This window comes from Microtus oregoni, unplaced genomic scaffold, assembly GCF_018167655.1.
Source record: "Microtus oregoni isolate MIOR12 unplaced genomic scaffold, Mior012 000035F_ref0000213, whole genome shotgun sequence".
Taxonomy (NCBI): domain Eukaryota; kingdom Metazoa; phylum Chordata; class Mammalia; order Rodentia; family Cricetidae; genus Microtus; species Microtus oregoni.
In genome coordinates this window covers 23061998-23085977 of record NW_024543094.1, presented here as the reverse complement: position 1 = coordinate 23085977, position 23980 = coordinate 23061998, and the positions used below count along the sequence as shown (strand labels likewise).

At 39.6% G+C, this 23980-nt stretch overlaps 1 protein-coding gene across 2 annotated transcripts in view; it reads left to right on the top strand.

The window, feature by feature from the left end:
- Cubn (cubilin) overlaps positions 1-23980 on the top strand; it is a 203737-nt gene that overhangs the window by 118605 nt on the left and 61152 nt on the right. For both annotated transcript variants that reach the window (XM_041630831.1, XM_041630830.1), the window contains exons 34-46: positions 1577-1687; positions 2893-3021; positions 3875-4007; positions 6947-7152; positions 8018-8202; positions 9641-9833; positions 10146-10343; positions 14045-14191; positions 16315-16505; positions 16637-16820; positions 21280-21454; positions 22376-22554; positions 23693-23902. In XM_041630831.1, coding sequence (XP_041486765.1) covers positions 1577-1687; positions 2893-3021; positions 3875-4007; positions 6947-7152; positions 8018-8202; positions 9641-9833; positions 10146-10343; positions 14045-14191; positions 16315-16505; positions 16637-16820; positions 21280-21454; positions 22376-22554; positions 23693-23902 — 2241 coding nt within the window. The remainder of the gene's footprint in view (positions 1-1576; positions 1688-2892; positions 3022-3874; positions 4008-6946; positions 7153-8017; positions 8203-9640; positions 9834-10145; positions 10344-14044; positions 14192-16314; positions 16506-16636; positions 16821-21279; positions 21455-22375; positions 22555-23692; positions 23903-23980) is intronic.

Genomic DNA, 23980 nt, shown 5'->3' with positions numbered 1-23980 from the left:
AAGCAGGAGAATCAGAAGTTCAAGGTCACCTTCTATTCATATCCAGTTGGAAGCCACTCTGGGATCAGTGAAATCCTTGTTTCAAGAACAAGCAAGCAAGCAAACAAAGACAAAGGATTGAAGACGTGACTCCCAGAACACCTACCTACCTACCATGTATTGCTGAGCATAGTAGATACTCATGAATACGTGAATAAGATGGATATAGTTTGGAGAAATACCTTACAGTTGGAGGATACGATCTCACAAGCTATTGATCACTAAAGGCGAAACTAATAGCAAAACCCAGTCTCTCCTGCCATGGATTGATTTATGAAATCTCAGCACAGGCCTAGAAGCACTCAGTAAATGTTTGCCTTCTTTTTTTTCAGAATCTTAGAATTCTATTACCTGACATGGTAGTAGTCTGTTCATGTTGACAGGCAGAGAAGATGAGACGATCCTTATAGACATTACTCAATAGCTCCACATAGAGTGATTCTGGGCCCATTATGAATCCTATTTCATGTGACCCCCCTGCCCTCCTTTAAGATTTCCAGGAAGAATTTGTGATTTCAGACACAGTGTGGGAAAACCATTAAGTTCTCTGCTCTGAACTCTAATTAATGACTTGTGTGGAAATTGGACAGTCACTTAGACTAATCAGGTCCCGGCATAAAATTATTTGCAGAAGAGCTGGGTTTAAATATTATTAAATTTAATTTCATGGTTATTCATTGTGAAATTAAAATTTCACCAACTGATAGAATTTTGTGGCCATGCAAGAGATGTGGGCGCCACTGATGTAATTTTTAGTCTTTGTAGATGGAGAGGGTGGAGCCCCAACAAAACTGAAAAAGAGAAGCCCCCTGCCTTGAGCCTGGCAGTTTTGTGCCTACTGATTATTTTCTCATGAGCTGGAAAAACAACCAGATGAAAGTTCTCGCTGCAAGGCCAGCAACAGGAAAAGATCCCATTCTGAACATTAGGGACGCAGTGAAGGACAACAAAAGGAAAATGTACCCAGGCACTTGCTGTTCCTTACGTGACTCAAAGCGTTCTTGGTGGATGATTCAGAAGCTCGGGGCACTGTTTTTGACCCCTAAACCAGCCTGAGTGCCAGGAGGCAGGTCCTGTGCAGAAAGGATCTTTCGGCACAAGCACATGCAAGGAATGGGAATCTCAGAAAACTAATCTGTGGAGGAAAGTGTTTATGAGAGGAACACAACAATGGCTGATGAACAAAACAACAAAAGCCTAAAGTTACATTTTCCAATAAGACAGTTCCCAAAGCCTCTGGGATGAACTTGCCCAAGACTCCTGATTTACCATGACTGGCATTTTGGATTCTACAGGCATTTTCAAAAGCATCGATTCTGTTACTCTTCAAAGGAAGCCCTTGAAGCATGAAGCTGAGCCCTTAGCTCTGTTTACTCACCCCAGCCCTGTTCAAAGCTGCCAAATTCCTTGCTTCCCTGCTGGAAAACCCTTCTCTGAAAGTACTAGAGGCAAAAAAAAAAAAAAAAAAAAAATCTCTGTTCTGCTTGCCAGGATTTTATTAAATCACCAACCCTCTTCTCTCTTGTTTTTTCTACAGTCAATCATATCACCCTCACCTTCAGCCACTTTCAGCTTCAAGACAGCACAGGTTGTCAAGAGGACTTTTTAGAAATTTTGGATGGCAAGGACTATGACGCACCTGTCCAAGGTACAGAGACTCGGTCATTTACATCTGTAGTCTTGGCATGTAGTGTGTGTGTGTGTGTGTGTGTGTGTGTGTGTGTGTGTGACATTCAAAATTACAGTGTTTCCAATAAACATGAAGAGCCTCAAAAGCCACATAGGAATAATCAGAGGGTTGGAAAGCAGGATAATGTGGGGCTCAAGAAACCCAAATTATTTACATTCAAAAATAGTTTGTGTATTTTAGTTTGTTTTTGAAGAGCAAGTTACAGATTTTAAACTCCAATCTGAATCAGTAGTGGAACAAAGACCAGTTCATCAGTAAACATTCAGAAATGTCTGGTTAGTACTTTAAAGTACTTCTTATACTCTATTGGAAATGTTTCTTCTGTTTCCAAAGGAAGGAAAACATTTTAATTGATTTAATTAAAAATTCACAAGTTTGTTTGCTAGACATCCCAATAAAGTTAAAACATATGTGACATGGCTCTTAAAATGGTTCAGACAAAACAGCCTTAGATGCATGAAGCCTTCTCTGTGAGTATTTTGCCATGGGAGTGTTCCCCCTGGCAGAGGACAAGCTCTGTTAGAAGAGACTGCTCTGATTCCAGTGCCCATAATGGAGCTTGGTGGACAAGGAAGGAGAACACCTCTCATTGTCTTGTCTGAGACATTGATCCATTCGCATTGTGCCAAGGATGCTTTGTATAACACATACTCTTTCCCAATCGCCTCCTGTAGAGTACTGTTCTAAGTACTTTATAAGTAGTAGCTCAGTCCTTATGTCCTTATGACATTAGTTATTTCTAATATGCCCCTGTCTTCATATATGGAAACAGAGTACCCAAGTAACTTGTCTCAGGTTACATAGCCAGTGAATGGCAAACCATGCATTGAATTCATGTAACCTGGTGCCCCATCTCCTCTTACTGAGATTCTTAGTGCATTGCTGGCTGGTCCCCAGGTGGCTGGAAATGAGTTACATTTGAAGTCTGCTCACATCAGTTTCCCCTCTGTCACTCTAATTTTTTTTAAATCATATTTATAGTTTATCCTGGTTATGCTTGTATCTAGAGTTCATCTTTAGTGGCCAGGCATTGCCTCAAACACAACCCTGATGTGAGGGGTTCTCGTTGTGAAATGGTGCAATGCTTGTGTGTGCTTGGTGAAAAGATGTGTGGCTCCTACCATGTCGTTATTTACCTCCTCATTACTCCCTTCATCCTTTAGGTCGTTACTGTGGCAACTCTCTGCCCCATCCCATCATATCCTTTGGCAGTGCCCTGACCCTGAGGTTCGTCTCCAATTCTTTGGGCAGGTTTGAGGGTTTCCATGCCTTCTATTCTGCGTCAACATCGGGTAAGTAAGAGGCATTAACAGATGCAGCAGGGTTAGCAGCGAGTGATAGAAATCTTCAGTTGGTTATTTAGGACTCTTTTGGTTTAAAGTTGATTCTTTTAGTTTAAAATTTCCCATGTGCTTTTTTTATAAAAAAATTCCCATGTGCAAATTCTCACAATCATGAGATCTAAACATGCCGAGAATTAGCTAGAAAGCCCACTGTGTTTTAGTTTAGGCCGTATCTTCCTGGAGACCTGTTTGCTACCATCCCAGCACTGTGTTTGCTAAGGTGCTCCATAACTAGCAGTTTGGTGGTAACTCATATGGACGCACAGCCTCATGGTCATTCGTCCGTCTTCTGCACTTGATGGTAGGTAGGCCTGGCTGTTGACCAACTGTCCACTCTGTCGTGAGGTACGTGGGCAGGAAAGGAAAGAGATGCCAGCCAGCACTGTGGTTCTTGGCCAGGAGAGGCGGTTATAGACCTAGTGTGGAACAATGAAGAATCGAGTGTTTCAGTGCTCTCAGCAGAGGGAAAGATGGAAAGCTGTCTTTCCCATGGCAACCAGGGAAAAGTACCTCCTCTTCCAGGGCAAGCTTGAAAATCACCCTGATGGTGAAAACCAAGGGACTGCAGGATTAAAACCAGGTCCCTTTTACCTAAAGTTCTAGTCCACATGGAGGAAGCCTCTTAGAAAAGGGCCCCCTCTGGCCCACATACTGAGGAGCTGTTGTGCCAGAGATCAGTTACTAGCATGAGATGGAAGTGCCATGTGCTGCTTCGCAGATGGCTCCAGTGCTCTTCCTCTTATATCTTGTGGTGTCTTTCATTTGGCCTTTGCTCTGAAACTGTGTTTCTTTTGCCTTCCAGCTTGCGGTGGAACCTTCAGCACGGCTCAGGGCATCTTCAACAGCCCTAACTACCCAGCAGAATACCATCCTAACGTAGAGTGTGTCTGGAACGTTGTCAGCTCCCCTGGGAACCAACTGCAGCTGTCCTTCCTGTAAGTCCCTTATGTGGGTATGCTGTCCCAGTACTGGTGAGTCTGCAGGGAGGCGGCACTGTTAGTGACAGACGGGGTAATGGGCATCCTGGGTCCGAGCCCTCGCCAGAGGGAACAGGTGGGAACCTTAGGAAGACTGTCCCCAGTTTCTTCTGTCCCGCTCATAGCTTGAGTTATGTAAAGCACTAAGAATCTTCAACAATATTCTTTCAACAGAGAGAAACAGTGCCTGTCTCCATTCAGCTTTCTTTACCTACACACCTTATCCCTATTCCTTTCCTATCAGAGAAATGATATTGCAAGGGTTTTTTGTGTTAGTTTTTTAAATTAGCAGTTGGTTTGTAAGACTGCCTTCAAGCTTCTCGTTGAATCCTAACACTTTTGGAGCATGGACTGTGGCTATGGAATGAATGGTAGATCTTGTTACGTTCCAAATAGACCTAGGTTAAACTAAACAGCAATAATAATGTTTTCCAGAAGCAGATGTGAAAAGCACATGGTAAGTGAAATAGGATTGTCTCACCCCCCAGTAGAGAGGTTCCAATGACAAAGCATATTGATAATGGGGAGTTAAAAAATACGCACCAGCATCCAGATGTGGTGGTGCACAACTTTAACCCCAGCACTCAGGGACAGGGGAAGCAAATAAATCTCTTTGAGTTTGAGACCAATCTGGTCTATACATGTGCCAGGACAGCCAGGGTAACATACAGACCCTGTCTCAAAAAAATAAAAGAAGACAAGAAAGGAAAAAGAACAAACAAACATTTACTGAAGATATGTTGGTATTTGCATAACCATTTTGAATTCAAAGTCATGTGTCATACTATATTACATGTTATTGGAGTTAGATTGAAATAAATTCTTTGCTGTAGTTGTTTTTCACATGTCCTCAGTGTATAGCCCTCAATGGCCTCAAACTTGTGATCCTCCTGCCTCACTTTGCCATGCAGGAATAACAGGCATGCATGGCAATGTTAATTTTGTTCTGAAAAGGATGTAAACTCTTCCATGTTGAGAGAAGAGAATTGTTTGCTGGATCTTCCTCATAGCCATGCCCATCTGTGCACAAGAACTGATTAGAAATGAGACAAGTTCAAATATTTCAAATTGCTTTCTTTAATCTATCAGCCAGGCCATGCCTCCTCAGGGTGCAAGTGACATTGTATGAAGCAAGACACTCTTCCTGTAGATGAGAGTCGACACAACTTTATACTGCCACGTGGGAAGGTTTCCTTGCTCACCTGGATGCAGTTTGCCTCTGTTGTGTTACTGGCTTGAGTTTTGTTGTTTAAGGGGCCTTTGTAGAGTGCACACTGCTTTCGCTCTGTGCCAATGGTTATGAGAAAGGCTTCCTGGCAAGGCCTGGGAGTTATTTCTGCCCTGGTCTAAATCACTTCCAGATGTGGACTAGCCCTCTTCCCTGGGGTGTGTGAAAAGCATAAGAAGCTCATCAAGTTCTAACACAGGGTTTGGTTTATGGATGCTGTGGTGAAACTGCGGATGGAGAAAAAAAGTGGATAAATTATGGTTGAATCTGCAATGAAAAGGAGAGGGGAGAAATAAAACTTATTTATTCCGTAAAAGCAGATACTCCAAAGGAATGAACAGAAATGATACTTTATGCCAGAGGAAGGCTTTGAGGAAACGGTTGGTTCTAACAGAACTGAAGAGAGATAATGAGAACCAGAAAGCGTATTATTTGTGTTGCACATTCTCTTTTCACTGACAGATCTTAGCCAAAGGGTAGATTTGCTTATAAAGTGTACCAGCCTAAAACAAAGACTCGCAAGAATAAAACTTTTATAAGAAGCTTAATTTGACTCCTGGAAGAATCATCACCATGATTCCTAGCAGAAAGCCCTCCCTGCTGTTTCTCCCTGGGAGATAAACAATCTGATCATTAGCAAAGACCTGTGCAACCTTCCTGATCACTTGTCAGAATTTTAACAGGCATTCGCATCACCTGAGTTTTGTTAAATTTCACATCCTGATTCAGTTGGTATTTAGAGCTAGAATCTCCCCCTCCTGAATATATAATTATTTGTTTTTTATTGAAAAATATTTTTCATACAATATGTCCTGACTATTGCTTACCCTTTCCCAACTCCTACTAGATCATCCCCACTTTCCCACCCATCCAAAGCCACACCTTCTTTCTCTCATTAGAATACAATCACCTAAAGTAATAATAATTATTAGAAGATAAAATAAAAATAAACAAACCAGAATAGGACAAAACAGGGGTGGGGAAGAGCTGAAGGAAAAGCACAAGAAATGCATACAGAATCTGAGAGATATTCGCACACACAGAACACCCATAAAAATGGAATCAGAAACGATCGTGTGTAAGCAAAGGATCTGAAATAAGGAAAGAAACGCCCAGACAAAGCAAGTGGAGTCCAGATTCTTCCTTGCAAATGAGCTTTGAGATCGTCCTAAGGTGGCTAGACCACACATGATGCTTTCAGAGTGATTCTGGGGAGTTACCTTCTGAGATGAGAGAGGACCCACCTCTCTCATCTCAGAAGCAGAATAAAGCAATTTTTAGCATATTTCACATTGTTAATAACATTAAGTGCAATAAAATTGAGCCTGAATTATCCTGCTTTTTTTAAATAGGTAGTACTATTTTGCAGTTCTTTATATCAAAGTTCCAAGGATACTCTGTTTTGTTGTAAGAGCTTTGTATTTCTAATATTTTGAGAACATATGTGAAAAATGTTAAATTAATTTCAGCATATAAAGAAAGAAATTGAATTTCTTTTTCTTACTCCAGGGGAATATCCAATTATTGAAGCAACATTTTCAGTATTGAACTGGGGACCAATGGGGGCCAGGAGAGGGGTTTGGCTCCCCTGAAACTGAAATCAGGATGATCTCAAATTTCTTCACCAGTTCACTCTGCTACTTTTGTTGTTTGTTTGTTTCCAAATTAGATCCTTCCAGTTGGAGAACTCTTTAAACTGTAACAAGGATTTCGTGGAAATCCGAGAAGGAAATGCCACAGGCCGCTTGGTGGGACGATACTGTGGAAACGCCCTCCCTGGCAATTATTCTCCCATCAAGGGCCATACTTTGTGGATCAGATTTGTCTCTGATGGCTCAGGCAGTGGCATGGGCTTCCAGGCCAGGTTCAATCATAGTAAGTTGGTCTCTTTCAGTAATGGCTTCTAGAAAGTATCCTACAAACTAGGAATGATGAAACAATTTCTGTAATGTATCAACTAAGAATAATCCTACACGCCACATTCTTTCCTCAGATTGCAGAGTAATATACCAGAAAATCTCAGTTGTTTATGGATGGCTCACTAACAGATAAGGAAATTGAGCTTGCTGTTTTAAGTCTTTTTTTAGGCTCTGATTTCCACCTGTTATTAATGTTTATGATACTGTGCAAAGGAGCCTTTTTTATCTTCCAGGCAGATAAAGTTCTATCAAACGTATTTCGTTTGGTCTTTTAATATATTCTTCAAATTAAGATCTTTAGAATTATTTTAGGATTAGCTTAAGCATTCGGATAAAACGTAGGCTATTCTTCCAATACAGATAAAGTATTATTTTTGTTCTTTAACTCAAATTTTTCCGTGATTGACTATTCTCTGTGTTGTCATATGGAATTTTAAAAAGGAAAGAAAAATTCCTTTCTTTCATAAAGCAAAGCAAAATTGGCAAAAATACAATTAAGATGTGAGCTGCGTGACTACTCCCCAACTCCTCTGGTGTCTGGGAAATGCTTTTCTCGTGGGAAGTCGTCCCTTCTTTTCATACCCTGCAGTCAGCTAAGGAGATGGAATTTCATTCAGGAGCCATCCTCCTCCAGGAGCTAATAGCCCAGAAAACCTAAAGGAAAGCAGTATTTCTTTCAGTGGTCAGAAAAGAAATTCCAGTCAATTAAAAGCCTACCCTTTCCAACAGTCTTGCCCTTTGTTTTTGTTTTGTTTTCATTTCATTTCATTAAAGAACAAATTCTAAATTGGTCTGATTTACAACTCTGTTTTCCCTCCTAGTATTTGGCAATGATAATATTGTGGGAACACATGGGAAAATCGCATCTCCTTTATGGCCTGGAAATTACCCCCCTAATTCCAATTATAGATGGACAGTAAATGTAAACGCATCTCAGATTATCCATGCTAAAATCTTGGAGATAGACATGGAATCAGCAGGCAACTGCCAATATGACAAATTAAAGGTGAGCTTCTTTGTGAGGAGGAGGTTTATCTACTTCAGTGGATACTATTGGCAAAACTAAATCCATAAAAAATAAAAAACATTTTAAGCATTATTATAATTTCCTTGCTGACTTTGTCTAGGCATGCCTATTTGCTCTGGTTATGTGTTTATTCTATCTTCTATTCCATTATCCTGTTTTCTCTTTTATTTGTTTTTGTCTTGTTTTGCAGTTTTTCTTGAAGCAATGTGGGGATTTAAGAGAAGTCTTTATTGTAGATAGAAGCCCGATTGTTACAGTGGAGTGTTGTAGGAGGCTACTTGTTCTGTTCCCGGCTGCTCAGCCCCAAAATAGTCACTCAGAAATCATATTATTTGCAATACTGTTTGGCCAATAGCTTAAGCGTATTTCTGCCTGACTCTTAAATCTTAATTTAACACATCTATCTTAATCTGTGTATTGCTGTGTGGCTGTGGCTTACTGGGTAAAGTTCAGGCATCTGTCTTCGGTGGGGCTACATGGCTTCTCCTTACTCTGCTTTCTTTCTCCCAGCATTCAGTTTAGTTTTCCTTGCTTAGCTCTACTCTTTTGCCCTAACACAGGCCAAGACAGCTTCTTTATTAACCAATGGTGTTCACAGCATACAGAGGGGAATCCCACATCAGTGGAGAGAGAGGAAAGGGGCATAAAGCATACTCAGATGCAGCAGACTTCCCAAGAGAGAGTTGTCTATTCCAATGACACAGCCTTAAAACCTGAAAGGGTGATATAAAAATAAGGAAACACACATGGAGACACTATGATGGCTTTGCCATCCATGCATCGACTAATCTGCGAATTTTAGAAAACGCTATCATATTCCTGAAAACCACAATCCAATCACTCTTCTTGGAAGCTCAGTGCTCAAAGTAGAACCCAATGACAAATGGCATGAGCCCAATAGGTGTGGAAATAATTGTGACATAATTTGAAAGAAATAAGTTTAATAGAGGATTTTATGATTATTTTTAAACTGTCATAAAATATGCCTCTACATAGGTGAGATAGTATTTTAAGGCAGATAGAATAGATCTACTAAGCATTTTGAATATACGGACCCCCATGAGCTGTGGTTCTTTCTTTGTTATCAGCTCCGGTCTCTCTTAGAGTGGGAACCTCTTTACTGTAGGCTTTACTTTCCCACCCACAGATTTGACTGAAGGCCACTAAATATGCTAAAGCCCACAAGCATTTTTTTAAGATAATTCTGAAGTTAATCTATATGGAATAACTTAAATTATCTATAATAAGGTATTTAATGTGACTTCCTGTTTTAAATTGAAGTATTTTCTTGATAACCTTTCTACTCTGATAAAATTACAAAATACAAACCTTCCTTTAAATTTCTCTTTTAATGAAGAAAACTACAGATAGCTGCCTAGTTACGATGTTTTATTTTATTTTATTTTTTTACATGCAGATCTATGATGGGTTTGACATTCATTCCAACCTGATTGGCACTTATTGCAGTACCCACATGGAATCTTTTAGCTCCAGTAGAAACTCTATGACATTCCAGTTTTCTTCTGACGCTACCATCTCAGGGAAGGGATTCCTCCTGGAATGGTTTGCATTAGATGCTTCTGCTGGAGCTGTGCCTACCATTGGTACAGGTGGGTTTGGTAATGTTTGGGGGGTTGTCTAAGACTGGTGTGTGTGTGTGTGTGTGTGTGTGTGTGTGTGTGTGTGTGTGTGTGTGTGTGGTGTGCTTGTACTGGTGCTCTTACAGTCCAGAAGAGAGGTTATGTTTCCTGGAGATGGAGTCACAGTGTTTGTGAACTACCTGACATGGTATTGTTATAGCTCAGGTCCTCTGGAAAAACAGGAAGTGCTTTTAACCATGCATTTTCTCTCAGCCCCAGAGTGTAGCTACTTTGAAGCACTTAAAGGATAAAGAGTTAAAGATGTGGATTTTCTTTGTACAGGTGCCTGTGGAGGGTATTTGGTGACAGGAGACACTCCTGTCCTTTTTTTCTCCCCGGGCTGGCCTGGGCAGTATACTAATCGTGCTGACTGTGTATGGATCATCCATGCTCCCGATTCTACTGTGGAACTCAACATCCTCTCCATGGACATTGAGCCTCAGGCTACATGTTACTATGACAAGCTGATCATAAGAGATGGTAAGAAACTGTATAGAGATCGCTGTTTAAAATCTTCTACACAGGTCCATTCAGTTGTCTTTATGCTCACGTACTAGATCCACTACATTTTGTGTGGAATTTCATAGATACCATAACCAGTCGAGTGATCAAATAGAAAAAAATAGCTACAATGTCTAGATAGTGAAGGGAGAGTACTGTATCACTCATCACACAATGTCAGGGATAGCACATTCCTCAGAGAAAACAAAGGCCTCAAAAGGAGAGACATGGTCTGGACTTTAGGCTGTGTTAAATTTTTATTGACACAATGAAAGTAAATGTTGACATTTGTACTTAAGGCATTAAGATCAAAGTAGAATACCAAAAATGTGTCTTTTTCTCATCATCTCCTGAATCTGTGGGCAGAATGAATAGAAATGAGAGTGTTGTGGTGTGGCTGCACAGTGATGAAGAACCGTGAACAATGAGACTGTCCAATATACACACAATTGCCCTTCATACTCTGCATCAACCAAATACAAAAGGACAATAAGGAGGCCACGTCCTCCATATCTGTGTTTCTCAGTTGCTCCCAGAATATCAATGCCAGCATCACCTGGCAATGAAGATTGTCAATAAAAGCAAAGATGTTTGACTTTAATATTCAAGAAATTGCTTTCTTGTACTCCCACCCCAACAAAAGCTCCCAGTGAGAAACATTGCTGGTGGAAATGCATATCTCAGTCTTTAGAGACTGGGCACTAAGAAATAATCAATCATGCCCTCACGGACCCTTTGTCCTCTGAACAATTGGCTTTCAGCCCACATCCAGAGTGCTTCTCTTTTCTGATATCAAAGCATCCCTGTAGATAATAAATTTATTCCTACAGTGTAATTCAGTGGCTGCATTCTGGCACACACAATTCTGAGTGGTCACAATACAGTTGAAAGCTTTTGGAAATCTTCAGGAGGGAACTGCATCAATGGAGTAGCTTGTTTGCTCTATAGAACTAACCGTCTACTGAGCTGCTTGTCTGGATGCTAAGGCATGCTCCCTTACTTTTCAATGACCTGTACAAGCCTGTTTTATCATCTGTGAAAGAGATGAATGCTGCTCCCAAGGGCTTTTATCCCCCAGTGGCTTTTTATGATTATCTGAAAAGGCAATAAATGTAAAATTCTAACAAAAGTCCAAGGATTTTATAGATGCAGAATCCTTTAAGCCTCACTTTACTTAAGGAGATACTGCTGATATGTTCTATCCATTTTCTTGCTCATGGGGTGAGTTGAAAGAACTCAGAAATTGTGCTTTGTGCCCAAACAACAAAAGCACTTAGATCAATAAAGTAACAGATACACATGGGTCCTTTTGTTCACGACCATGGATAGCTTATAGCTTCCTTCCTTCTTCATCTGTTTGTTTGAGGTTCAGAAACGCGTGTGTTGAGCACCTGTTGTCAGTTGCAGGGCATTTGGGGTATTTTGTCCATGTGCATTTTGCTAACATTCTTTGAAACTAAAATTTACTTTCTTGCTATTTTATTTATTTGGATTTTTGCTTCACTAGTTATATTGCTTCTGATTAGTAGGCATGTTTGACATTCTGAAGCCAATATATGAAGGTCATTCCCCGTAAAATGGTGACACAGGCATCATGTATAGCACACATCCAATTTAATGTACTAAACATTTTGCCAAATAGGTTTCATAGAACTATTCTGAGCATAGAAAACGTTTTTGGAAAGAAGGGAAAGAAAGAAAAGAATAAACGGAGGGAGGAAAGCAAGGGGAAGAGAGGGGAAATTATATCAGACGTCAGTAATTCTGGACTTGACTATAGATTAGGTGACAGGGTGCTTGGTTAGCAGTCAAGAAGCCCTTGGATCAATTCCCAGTGTCACAAATGCTTGTAATCCTAGTACTCAGGAAATGGAGGTAAGTGGATCAGAACTTCCAAGTCATTCTCTGTTACTTTGTGAGTTCAAGGTGAGTCTGGAATACTCAGGATTCTGTCTCAAAACTAAATAATAATAATAGCAATATCAGTAATCCGTGATGTAGTTTCATTAGACATATTATCTTGTAGAGTAAGTTTGGGGTCTCTAAAGTTAATATGCCAGGGTTAGAGTCATTGTTGACTTCTGTGCCCTTACGTATGACAGCCAAACTTGTGTCCCTTATAAGATTCTTTTTTTTCTGAGTATGATAATAATACCTAGCTGTTTTTTGGGAAGAAAAAATTTGAAAACGTATGTAAGACACTTATGAGGGTCACATAGTAACTGCTCGATAAATGTCAGGCTTTTATACTGTTAGTACCCGTTTCTATATCTCTATGACAGGGTGGCCTAGGGAATCACTAACTGTTTTCTAGGCCTTATATTTATGGTTCCCAGACTTATTGCCCCCCTTTAGAGAGAGTTTTGGCTCTAAAATTGGGATGATTAATACTTGAAAGTTTATCAAAATGCCCCAGAATTAAGTTTGGAGACTAGAAAGACAAGTGAAGGATTCCATTTTCCAGTTACTGAGTTACGGAACAACTGATAAATGGATTAATAGTAATCATGTTGGGATAAGCATTGTTTCACCAGTCTAGGTGGTGCTTAAAAAATAAATAAAATTAATAGATAAAGCCCAGTGTCACTGAGAAGTAAAACATGTATTGACATAACTGTATTGGGGTAAATGAACCAAACTTTTGTAGCTTTGATAATTACAGAAAAAGTCAATAAATTCTGTTCCAAGCTTCTTGAAAAAGTTTGTCTTTATAATGGCCAGTAAATTGATAATTACATAGAAATTATAAACTGACTTGTCAATATTTTTTAAAGTATATATATGTATTTTATATGTTTGTGTATAAATATATTATATGAATATATATATATATATGTTGTGTAAAAAAGCACATTTCCTCATGTCTCAAATCTCTTATTTTTTTAAGTTTGAAATCTACCAATTTTCTGTATTTATTAATTTCCCAGTCAAGGAATCTGAGTCTGCTCTAATCCCCTTTATTCCATTTCGCTCCTGGCTGAGACAGCTCAGGGTTTGGTGAAAGCTTATACCCAAAGGAAGCAAAAGGAAAAGGGGCCACACAATAAGTTGACTTCCTTTTCTGTCTCTTCCTGGGGGACCATCTTTTCTCATCCTCCACATAACCATGGTCCTTTTACCACAAAGCAAAACACAATTAAAAAAAAAAAAACCATCTTCGGGCTGGGGAGATGGTCATATTAAGCACCCATACCTCCTGGTGAATGATCTCTGAATATGAGCCCTATGAGCCCAGGTCTAGACTAAGGAACTGGTGTTTCTTCTCCGTTGGGCATTTGATATTCAGCCATCACAGTAGCTAAGATCAGAGCCTCTGACTCCACTCACATAAACATGGCCTTGAACCCTTTCCAGCCTCAGCTGCTCTCTTTCTAAGATTTTGTGCCAGGAAAAGAGCTGGCCACCAGGTTTAGGAAGACAGAGAGACTTGTCCCAAAGGTTTTTTTTTTTTTTTAATTGAAATTTAAATTGAATTTAAGGAAAGGGCAGGCAGACCATGGCAGGCTGGAGCCAGGAGGATGTAAAGCTGACTGGCCCTCTTACTGAGAACACTATTATCTCCTAGGTACTCGGGCGTTCTGAGAGAAATATGTGAGTAGTCTTAGCTGGGCTGCAAGTGATGGTGGAGTGGAATCTTAAGACTGTGTCTTTAAACTGACATTTTCCTTCTTTGGTCACAGGAGACAATTACTCAGCCCAGCAGCTGGCTGTCCTGTGTGGCAGAGATATTCCTGGCCCCATCCGGTCAACTGGAGAGTTCATGTACATCCACTTCATCTCAGACTCCAGTGTCCCTGGAGCAGGCTTCAACGCCTCCGTTCACAAGAGTAATGAAGTCACACATTTGCCGTTCGATTTCCTCCCCCACTCCTCTCTCTCCCTTTTCTCCTCCCTTCTTTGCCCCTTTCCTGTTTTCCTCTACCTCTCTTCTCTTGTCTCAATTCTTTCTCTCCTCTTCTCTGTCTTTTCCTTTTATTTCTCCCTCTTCTTCTCCCCCTCCCCTCCCCTCCCCTCCCCTCCCCTCCCCTCCCCTCCCCTCCCCTCCTCTCCTCTCTTCTCTTCTCTTCTCTTCTCTTCTCTTCTCTTCTCTTCTCTTCTCTTGGCTTTCTCCCTAATTACTCATCTCATTTACTTATACAAGGACACAAGTTATAATTCAAAAGTCACAAATCTCTGCTACATCAGGGTGCTGGGTACCAAGTCCTCATACAAACTAGAGTTGTCTAGTTGTACAGAGTGTCTATTACCCTCAGATGTCTGAGTGATACCTTCTGTAAGAGGGGTGCTCATGGTAGACACAAGGAAAAGATCTTTAAAATACCTTTCACCTGAACTAAGGGTTAGAACTAAAAGATAACACATATTCATAGCCCTGCTAAGGAATTATAGATACATGCTGTATTCAGCTTAAGAAACAACCAGTAAACATGAAGCAAGAGACACCTTCATAAAGGTTTTGGTTGAAATCAGCCACTTGATAGAACGAACCTGTAGCTCTTGAAATAGATACTTGATCAGTCAGAGGATGTGTGTAGTATATGAAATGCTCTAATGTGTCATATCATTGAGTTTTCTCAATACTTGACAGCGTGTGAAGTTTAATAATAACTTTGAAGTCAAGCTAGATTAACATTAAAGAAATTGTCTATGGAATATGGAAAGAAAATTTTAATTTTAAAATGAATTATTAACCTAATATTAAAATTAATCTAGTAATTTCTTCCCTGTTTATATGTAGCTTTTGTAAGAATGGGGTAATCAAAGGAAAATGATCTACCTTACACTCAGTAGAAGCAAGCTGTGCAGGGGATAGTGGGTGAGCTTTGAATTAGAGCCCAATCATCTGCCTCTGCAATCTAACTCGTATGCAGTTTCTTCATTTATTTGATAGCAGGCTGCCTAGTACTTGACAGTAACAACTTAAGGCCTGCTCCACCACTCTTCTCAACTCTCAATGTCTAAAATCTTTATAGCTCATCTCCTTAGATAGATACACAAACAAACAAACAAACAAACAGATAAGTGATAGATAGATAGATAGATAGATAGATAGATAGATAGATAGTACATGATTGATAGATGATAGATAAATAGATAGATAGTACATGACTGATAGATGATAGGTAGATAGGTAGATAGATAGATAGATAGATAGATAGATAGATAGATAGATAGATGATAGATAGGTAGGTAGGTAGGTAGATAGATAGATAGATAGATAGATGATTGATAGGTGATAGAGAGATAAATGATAGATGATAGATAGGTAGATAGATAGATAGATAGATAGATAGATAGATAGATAGACCGATGGATAGACACCAAACCGATAGATGATCTCCAAAGCCTTTCCATTCTTACACAGAAGAATAAGTCTACTCTGCTTCTTACATAATTTCACCAAGCTATTTTCTGAGATTGTTCATGCTGCCTTGTCTAGTCCAAGTCCCAGTGACACCCCACTTACCACATCAGGTCTTTGTACTGTTCTCTGGATTGCATTGTTCATCTTCCCTAAACTCAGCCAGTTTGATTCCTTATTCCATCCAGGTCTCTGCCCAGACATCTACCTCTCTAACTTCCTGAGCACAGAGTACATTACCCCCTCATCCCTTCGTTTTTCTTTCTTGGACTTACTGCTGTTTCACAGAGTATACATTTGTTTCTTCTACCTCTGGAAAGCCGGCTTTTGTGAAAGTAAATGGTCTTCTCTCCATGACTCAAATCTTAACCACCTCACTGTGGGTATCCAACAGTGTGTGCTCATTCAGTAACTGTGCCTCTAAACATTTCTCATACTTTGATCCCCGTTAGTTTCAACTTTCTCTTCTGTTGCTTACATTTTGAAAAATCCCCAGTTGGGGGTGGGAGCGGGGACAGGGAGAGAAGCATAAACACCTCAGTGTCAATATCATTTAAATAACCTACTTTTCTTTTTCTTCTTGGGAAGGCTGTGGTGGATATTTGCATGCAGACAGAGGGATTATCACATCGCCCAAGTACCCAGACCTCTACATTCCCAACCTCAACTGCTCCTGGCATGTTCTGGTCCAGAGTGGTCTGACCATCGCTGTCCATTTTGAGCAGCCTTTCCAGATTCAAAATAGAGACTCTTCTTGCAGCCAGGGGGATTACTTGGTGGTAGGTCACGCTTGTTACTCTTTGTAGCTAACCGTCTCTGCAGACTTAATTTAACATTCTTAGTATATAAATTGGTAGGACTTCTAACATTCGTTTGGAATATAATTTGCACAATTTTAATCTCTTTCCAGCTAAGAAATGGACCAGATATCCATTCTCCACCCTTGGGACCCTCTGGAGGAAATGGTCGCTTCTGTGGAATTTATCCTCCATCAACCCTGTTCACCTCAGACAACGAAATGTTTGTTCAGTTCATTTCTGATAATAGTAACAGCGGGCAAGGATTTAAGATCAGATATGAGGCAAAGAGTTTAGGTAAGTATTTCCTCTGAGAGCTTTATATTTTTCCTGAGATTGTTTGATTTTTATTGATACACATTTTAGGGGAAAATGCCAGGTTTTCTTAGGTTAAAGTGTTAGTATTAACAAGAACAGGTCTTGATCAATCTAGGACTTAGAGTATGCTACGTACATTAACTCTTTCTTCAGCAGGATGCTTTTAAATGAAAGTATATTATAGTTATTTCTACTTTTCAGGTAAGTAAAATAAGGCCTTGAGTTTTCCAAGCTATTGGTTTTGTCTTGTTTATTTTTTCCAATTACTGGCAAATGTGTGGAAAATGAACTAATCTTAATGGGCCCCTTTCCATGATGAAATGTCTAAGTTAAACTTAGTTACTTTACTATAGTAAAGGCTTTGATCGCTCTTCTTCATCATCATTGTTTTTCGTTTGTAGTGAACCTATGATTCTATTATTACTCACTTAGTTATTACTTGTGTATTATTGCATTACAGCAGCAATCGTTAAGTAATCACCCTTACTTTTATGTTTAATTATACTTGTATTTAGTTTTACTGGGATGCTTTGATTTTTATAACATTTACTTTTTAATAGCATTTAACTAAATGTCAGTGGAGGGTAAACAGCACAACTAAAAATTTGTCTCCCAAAATTCAATATCTTGAATGATTATGTGATCTTAGTCCCAGATTCTCAAATATGCTTCAAAAGGTACATTGATCTTAATGGGACCATGGGTTTTTGTTCTTGTTGCTGATATTGCTGCTGCTGCTGCTGTCTCAAACAGGGTCTCATACAGTCCAAGGTAGCCAGGAATTCGCTGTATAGCTGAAGACCCTTGAATCCCTGATCCTTCTGCCTTGATATCCCAAATACTAGAACTATAAACACATACCACCATGCCCAATAGAAATCGTCTGTCTTATTACACTTTATCTCAGTTGTGAGAGAGTTCAGAATGCTATGATCATTTTTTTTATTTAGGAAAAAAGAAAGAAATGAAAATATATATTAATTATTACCCCGAAAGCATTTAATAACATTAGCAAGGCCCAGGACAAGCAGTGTGTTCAGTCACTTCATAGTGCATTAAGCTCTGATGTACAGGAATTTCTTAACAGCTCTGAGGACAGCTGCAGTGCTGATTGAGGCTGGCATTTTCTCTTACATCACTGTCTTCATGTTGGTATTCACAGTGGTTTGATCTCCCTGCAGGACCCACTTTCCTACTGTGTCAATGCTCGGATTAATCTTAACTCTGTAGCGGTTCTGTTGTATTAAGTGTCTTTTCTTCTTAGTTCCTTTCTAGACCCACCTGTCATGCATCTATGCCAGTGGTCATTGTCATGTCCCTGCCTTTCCTTACACACATGACTGTCCTTAATATTAAGATCAAACAAAGGTCTTTTGGTTTTAAAAACTATTTTGGGGTAGCCCCAGCAATATGGTTATGCTTTGCCTGTCTCCTCCTACTTACAAAAGCCAGACTTTTCCCTGGCTCTTCCCATCGTGTCTACCTCATACCATTTCCCGTGTCTTAAATTATGTTTTGCATGAATAGCTCTTGGCATCCCTTCCTGAGCTTTTTACCACCTTTCCCCAGAGACTTCTCTTTGCTGTAGTTGATTGAGATTTCTATGGCACTGTGTTAAATGTCTTTTATTCTCACCTGATTAAATGGCTTGTTAATTAGTTAGCTAAACATTTAGAAAGAGCTTCACCCTGCACGCATTACTGAGTTCCATCCAGAGGCTCCATACAATGAAAGAGACAGATAAGCAGAGACAGTTATTGTACAACATAGTAAGTTCCAGATGGAGAAATGCTCCAGGATCTGTAACCACAGAGAGAAGCATCTATCCAACTGATGGGATCAGAGAAGAAACAGAGAGAACAGAGTTTTATACTTCAGCAAAGAACAATGCAACAACATGAGACATCTCAGCTTTAGAAGACAATTCACGGTTTTGCAAAAAATTAGTATGGTGGAGAACAAGGTCAAAAGGAGGTGAATGTGATGATGAGCCACATGTGGGTCACAATGCTAAGGGCCAGTAGTAAGACCTAAGGATAAGGTATTACCAGATGCTTTGGGGAGACAATGAAAGATTTAAATCCAATGTGTCATGGCTGGACCAAAACAGAAACATCAACGTAGTAAGAACCCAAATGAAAGAGTAATTCAGGAAAAGCTGTTATGTCCTAAACTAAGGCAATGTCAGCAAGAAGGTGGGAAGAGGCCATGTTGAAAGATGATATAAGTAAGGTATTCAGTGGTTTCGGGTCACTTGGAGGTTGAAGTGGAGAGAAGGGATGGAGGAGCATGCGTAAGAACTAGGTGCACACAAAGCACCAGACTGACCCTGTTCATCCTGAAATCCCTGAACCACATTCTCTGAAGATGAAGAACACAACCATAAATGAATTCATGTTTTGTGTGGTAGAAGGGAATCTGAAAGAAAGGAGTAAATTATTTGTACTCCCAGTTCTCAGGAAGCAGAGGCAGGAGGATGACTACAAGTTTAAGGTCAGTCTGGTCATGTTGTGAATTGCAGACCAGCCAGGGCTGCATAAAAAGACTCCATCTCCAATACAAGCAAATACCTCGCATATGAGGTACATGTGCGGAATCAGAGGATGATCTAGGGCAGTGGTTCTCAACCTTCCTGATGCTGCGACCCTTTAATACAGTTCCACATGCTGTGGAGACCTCAACCGTAAAATTGTTTTCATTGCTGCTTCATAATTGTAATCTTGCTACTGTGATGAATCTTAATGTATATATTTGTATTTTCCAATGGTCTTAGGTGACCCCTGGAGAAGGGCCATTCTACCCCCCCAAAGGGTCTCAACCCACAAGTTGAGAACCGTGATCTAGAATAATAGTCCTTAATGTCCTCTTTGTTTTTGAGGCAGAATCTCTTTTGCTGTTTGCCACTGCACAATTGTGTACTTCAATTGGTCAAGCATCCAGAGATTCTCCCGGCTCTTCTTCCTGTTTCACTCTAGTTCTGGGGTTACAGATGCATCCCTTTAACTTCATAAGCTTTGAATAGCAAATGTTTTTGCCCAGTGAGTCATCTTCCCAGCTCTGCTTAGGTTTGCTTGTTTATTATTTTATAACATATTGAGATCACAGGCCTGCAGTGAGTGAAAGCTTGCTGATCTGAGCTTTCAATGAGAATTTGTAACTGCTTGCTTACTTCCTCACTTGACTACCTGATGGGTTTGCATTTACGGATGCTGAAGTTTTCATATAAAAGTGAATACAGAATTTTTTCTGGATTCCAAATATGAATGACCATCATCTGGGAAAACAGAATCAGGCTATCCACAAATGCTATGTTCCAACATAGTAATGACTTCAGGAAACCTTCAAAGTAACGGAAAAAAAGAGAGTCTTAGTTCAAGGCACTTTTCATATACATTGGTGGGAACAACGGGCAGGTGGCTCATAACAAATAAAGGAAATTTCTATTGGCCTCAGGTGCTCATGATGACATTCTTAGCCTTTGGGTTGGTAAAGCTAAAGATTTACTATTATATTTCAAAAGGATTTACCTTATAGCCATGAAGATGGATGTTAGATCGAACACATGTGGACAATAAATGACTATTAAGGAGGCTGAAGACAGCCCAAGATGATTTGACTCCAGACTACAATAGCCCAGCTCTGCAAGCCCAGAAGTTCTAATCAGCCAGTCAGCCTTGTATAGCTTCAGTTTACGTGTTCATGTGATGCTGCAAATATTTTGCATAATAATTTTGTTAACTTTAGTGAAATATAAAATTTTCATTTCAAATAGACAATCTGATCATCGTGGTATGTATCTATAATCCCAGTTCATGGGAGATGGGTATAAGAGATTGAGAAATTCAAGGCAGTCCCAGTGACATAGACAGTTGGGGCTTAGCCAAGACTCTCTCAAAAAGCAAACAAATGGGCGAGAGAGATGGGTCAGCGGTTAAGAGCACTAGCTGCACTAGTTGCTTTTCCAGAGGACCCAGGTTCAATTCCCAGCACCCATATGATGCTTCACAACTGTTTGCAACTCCATTTCCAGGGAATCTGATGCTCTCTTCTGGCCTCAAATGGCACCAGGCGTGCATGTAGTACACAGACACATATGTAGTCAAAGCACCCATACAAATAAAGTAAAAAATAAATTAAAATTTAAAAACAGACAAACAAGCAAAATCAATCCCTGCACATATACACATTTCAAAACTAAATGCCCAACCTAACAAAAGTAGAAGAATACATAGTTTGACAGAATAAAGAGGGACATACATGGTGGCTTGTTTTATAAGAATGCTGGGATTTACTTGCTTAAAAAGAACATGAAGATAATTCTGATAAAAGATAAAATTGAGAGGACAAGTAAAGACAAGCTGACTGTACACAACAGTTATGGTAGCTGATTATGTTCTCATTCATCAGACCGTAGATTGACTTAACTGTTTCTTGACAGCCTGTGGGGGCGATATCTACATTCATGATGCCAATTCTGATGGATACGTGACCTCCCCCAACTACCCTGCTAATTATCCCCAGAATGTTGAATGCATTTGGATCTTAGAAGCTCCTTCTGGGAAAAGTATACAGCTCCAATTTGAAGATCAATTCCATATTGAAGAAACACCCAGGTAGGTCACCTACACTTAAGTTCCTCCACCCCAAAGTTAATATTATTTCAGCTGTCATGTCTCAAGACATCTTATGTCTTCTTTGCTCTGTGGTACCCACTGCCCAGTAAAATGTAGAGACAAAGAGATAAGTAAGTGTCTGAAGCCTCAAATCCTTGCCTGGCAGCTACTCTCCTCCTGACCCTCAACACATCCTCCAAGAGACTCTGAGGGTGACTGTTTGAGATTGATGTCATTTGTTCTTCTTCCACAGGAAAAGTACAATCTCTGAGAGATAAATATTTTTTTCTCCAACCTCATATTAAGTGCCACAAATAATAAATACTTGCTTAACAAATAAGAAATTAGGTGGCATGACACTAGAGGCCACCAGTGTCACAAACAACTGAACAAGTACTCTACAATTCCCCAGTATTGTTTTTAGATACTGAACACAATTTGTTTTTCCAGGAATTAGCATGGACTCTCTAGTTTAACTTTATTAGGAAACATTAGTAAAAGCTTGTCTTCTTTTATGGACGTAGAGAGTGTACCTGTGCTCCTCAGTAGCCAAAGTCATGGGACTTCCAAGAGAAGCTGATCTTTCTCATGTGAAATATATTCAAGTATCATTCTGACAAATTCTCCTTTAGTTGAATCCATAGTCCATCTAAAATGACTTTTATGTTTATAAGACAAATATGAAATATGTAAATAACTATCTCCCAGTATAAAAAGTTGTCTTCTTCAGGAACTCACGGAAGGTTGTACTGTCGTTAGGAAAAATATGGCATTTAAAAATGCCATGAAGCTTAAGGAGACTCGGTCATGTTGTCTTATATTACAGAAATGATGATTAAACATTGTCCTTGAAGAAAGAAGTCTTGACTGACAAAATAAATCAAAGTAACTGGTTTTGTCAACCTAATTTTTTTCTGCTAGCTGTTCTTCGAGCTACCTTGAGTTGCGTGATGGAGTTGACTCAAACGCACCGCTGCTTTCCAAATTGTGTGGGAGCTCTTTGCCTAGCAACTGGGTATCCTCAAGAGAACTTATGTACTTGAAATTCCACACTGAGAGTGGGTCCAGCTACATGGGATTCAAGGCCAAGTATTCTATAGGTAATGCTTTCTTTTCAACTAGGAAAGCAATGGTACAGGGAAACACTGAAGCCTAACCATGCCTCTCATCTGCCTAATTTTAAGACTAGGAAGAAGAAGGTTACACATAAACTCATAATGTCATCACCAGGTTTAAGTTACTTTGTATTATGCTAAAATGTAATTTTTATTCGTATTTTATTTGATATTTTCCTAACTTGTGTATAAAAAGTATTTTCAGTTATATCAAGCTTTATTTCTCTTACCATGAAATAAGTACAATACCCTTGCAAAGAATAAAATTCCTTAGTGATCCAACCACTGCACTTGGACAATGACTTGGAACACAAAACAGCATCCATGAGATGGTCCAGACTTTTCCTTCCAAATCTTAATGCTACGCCAGTCACTTAATGAAAAGCACAGTATTCCCTTGGAGTTTGGTTTCTTTATTCAAAAAATGAGGCATAAACACATATATTTAAGGTTCACTCCAAGTATATAATACCATGTATCATATATGTCTGGTGGATCTGAAGTCTCAAAAAGAGTATGTAAATCAGCAAAAGCTCAGAAAGCCTAGATTTAACAATATATAATCTGCACAACTTACCTTGTATCCTAAGGTATATTGTATGTAGGTTAATGTAGCTATCATATCCATTGATAAACAATAACTGAATAGAAGTTTTTAAGCTCTAAGAAACCTTGTACTGCAATGCAGTATGTGCTTGAATTTAACCTAGAAAGGTGGACACCAGCAGTCGCCAGCCAGTCCTTTCCCCTTCCAGAAGAGTGTAGATTGTATTTGGAATCAGCAGTAGAAGATACCAGGCAGGCCTTATTAAACTTCCAGTTGCTTCCTGGATGTAATTTACATACACATAATAGCTCTTACATGCTGTCCTAAGAGAATGGATGTGACGTTGCAGAATTTGACTTTCCGGAGCCATCTTCCATTTCTCGTACTGAGTAGGCTTGGCGTCTCTTTCTTTCCATCCAAAGTCGATTTCAAATAATCAGGAAAGTTTAAGCAAACATTTTCAAATTTTACAACTTCTGTTAATATTAATTTGGCTCCTAAAAGTTTTAAATTACACTGGTTTAATCATAAAAATAATCCATAATTGAATATCATTCGTGTGTGTGTGTTTTGTAGCCCCGTGTGGAGGAACAATCTCGGGGGACAGTGGGGTCATCGAGAGCATTGGATACCCGACCCTTTCGTATCCAAACAATTTGGTTTGTCAGTGGCATCTCCGGGGCCTCCCAGGACACTACCTCACCATCCGTTTTGAAGATTTTAATCTTCAGAGTTCCCCTGGTTGTACAAAAGACTTTGTGGAGATCTGGGAAAACCATACCGCTGGTTAGTGAAATACTACTTTCTTTGGGGATGTGTTTACTTCTTAACCAATTTGTTCAAGATCTGAAGCATCTTTGCTTT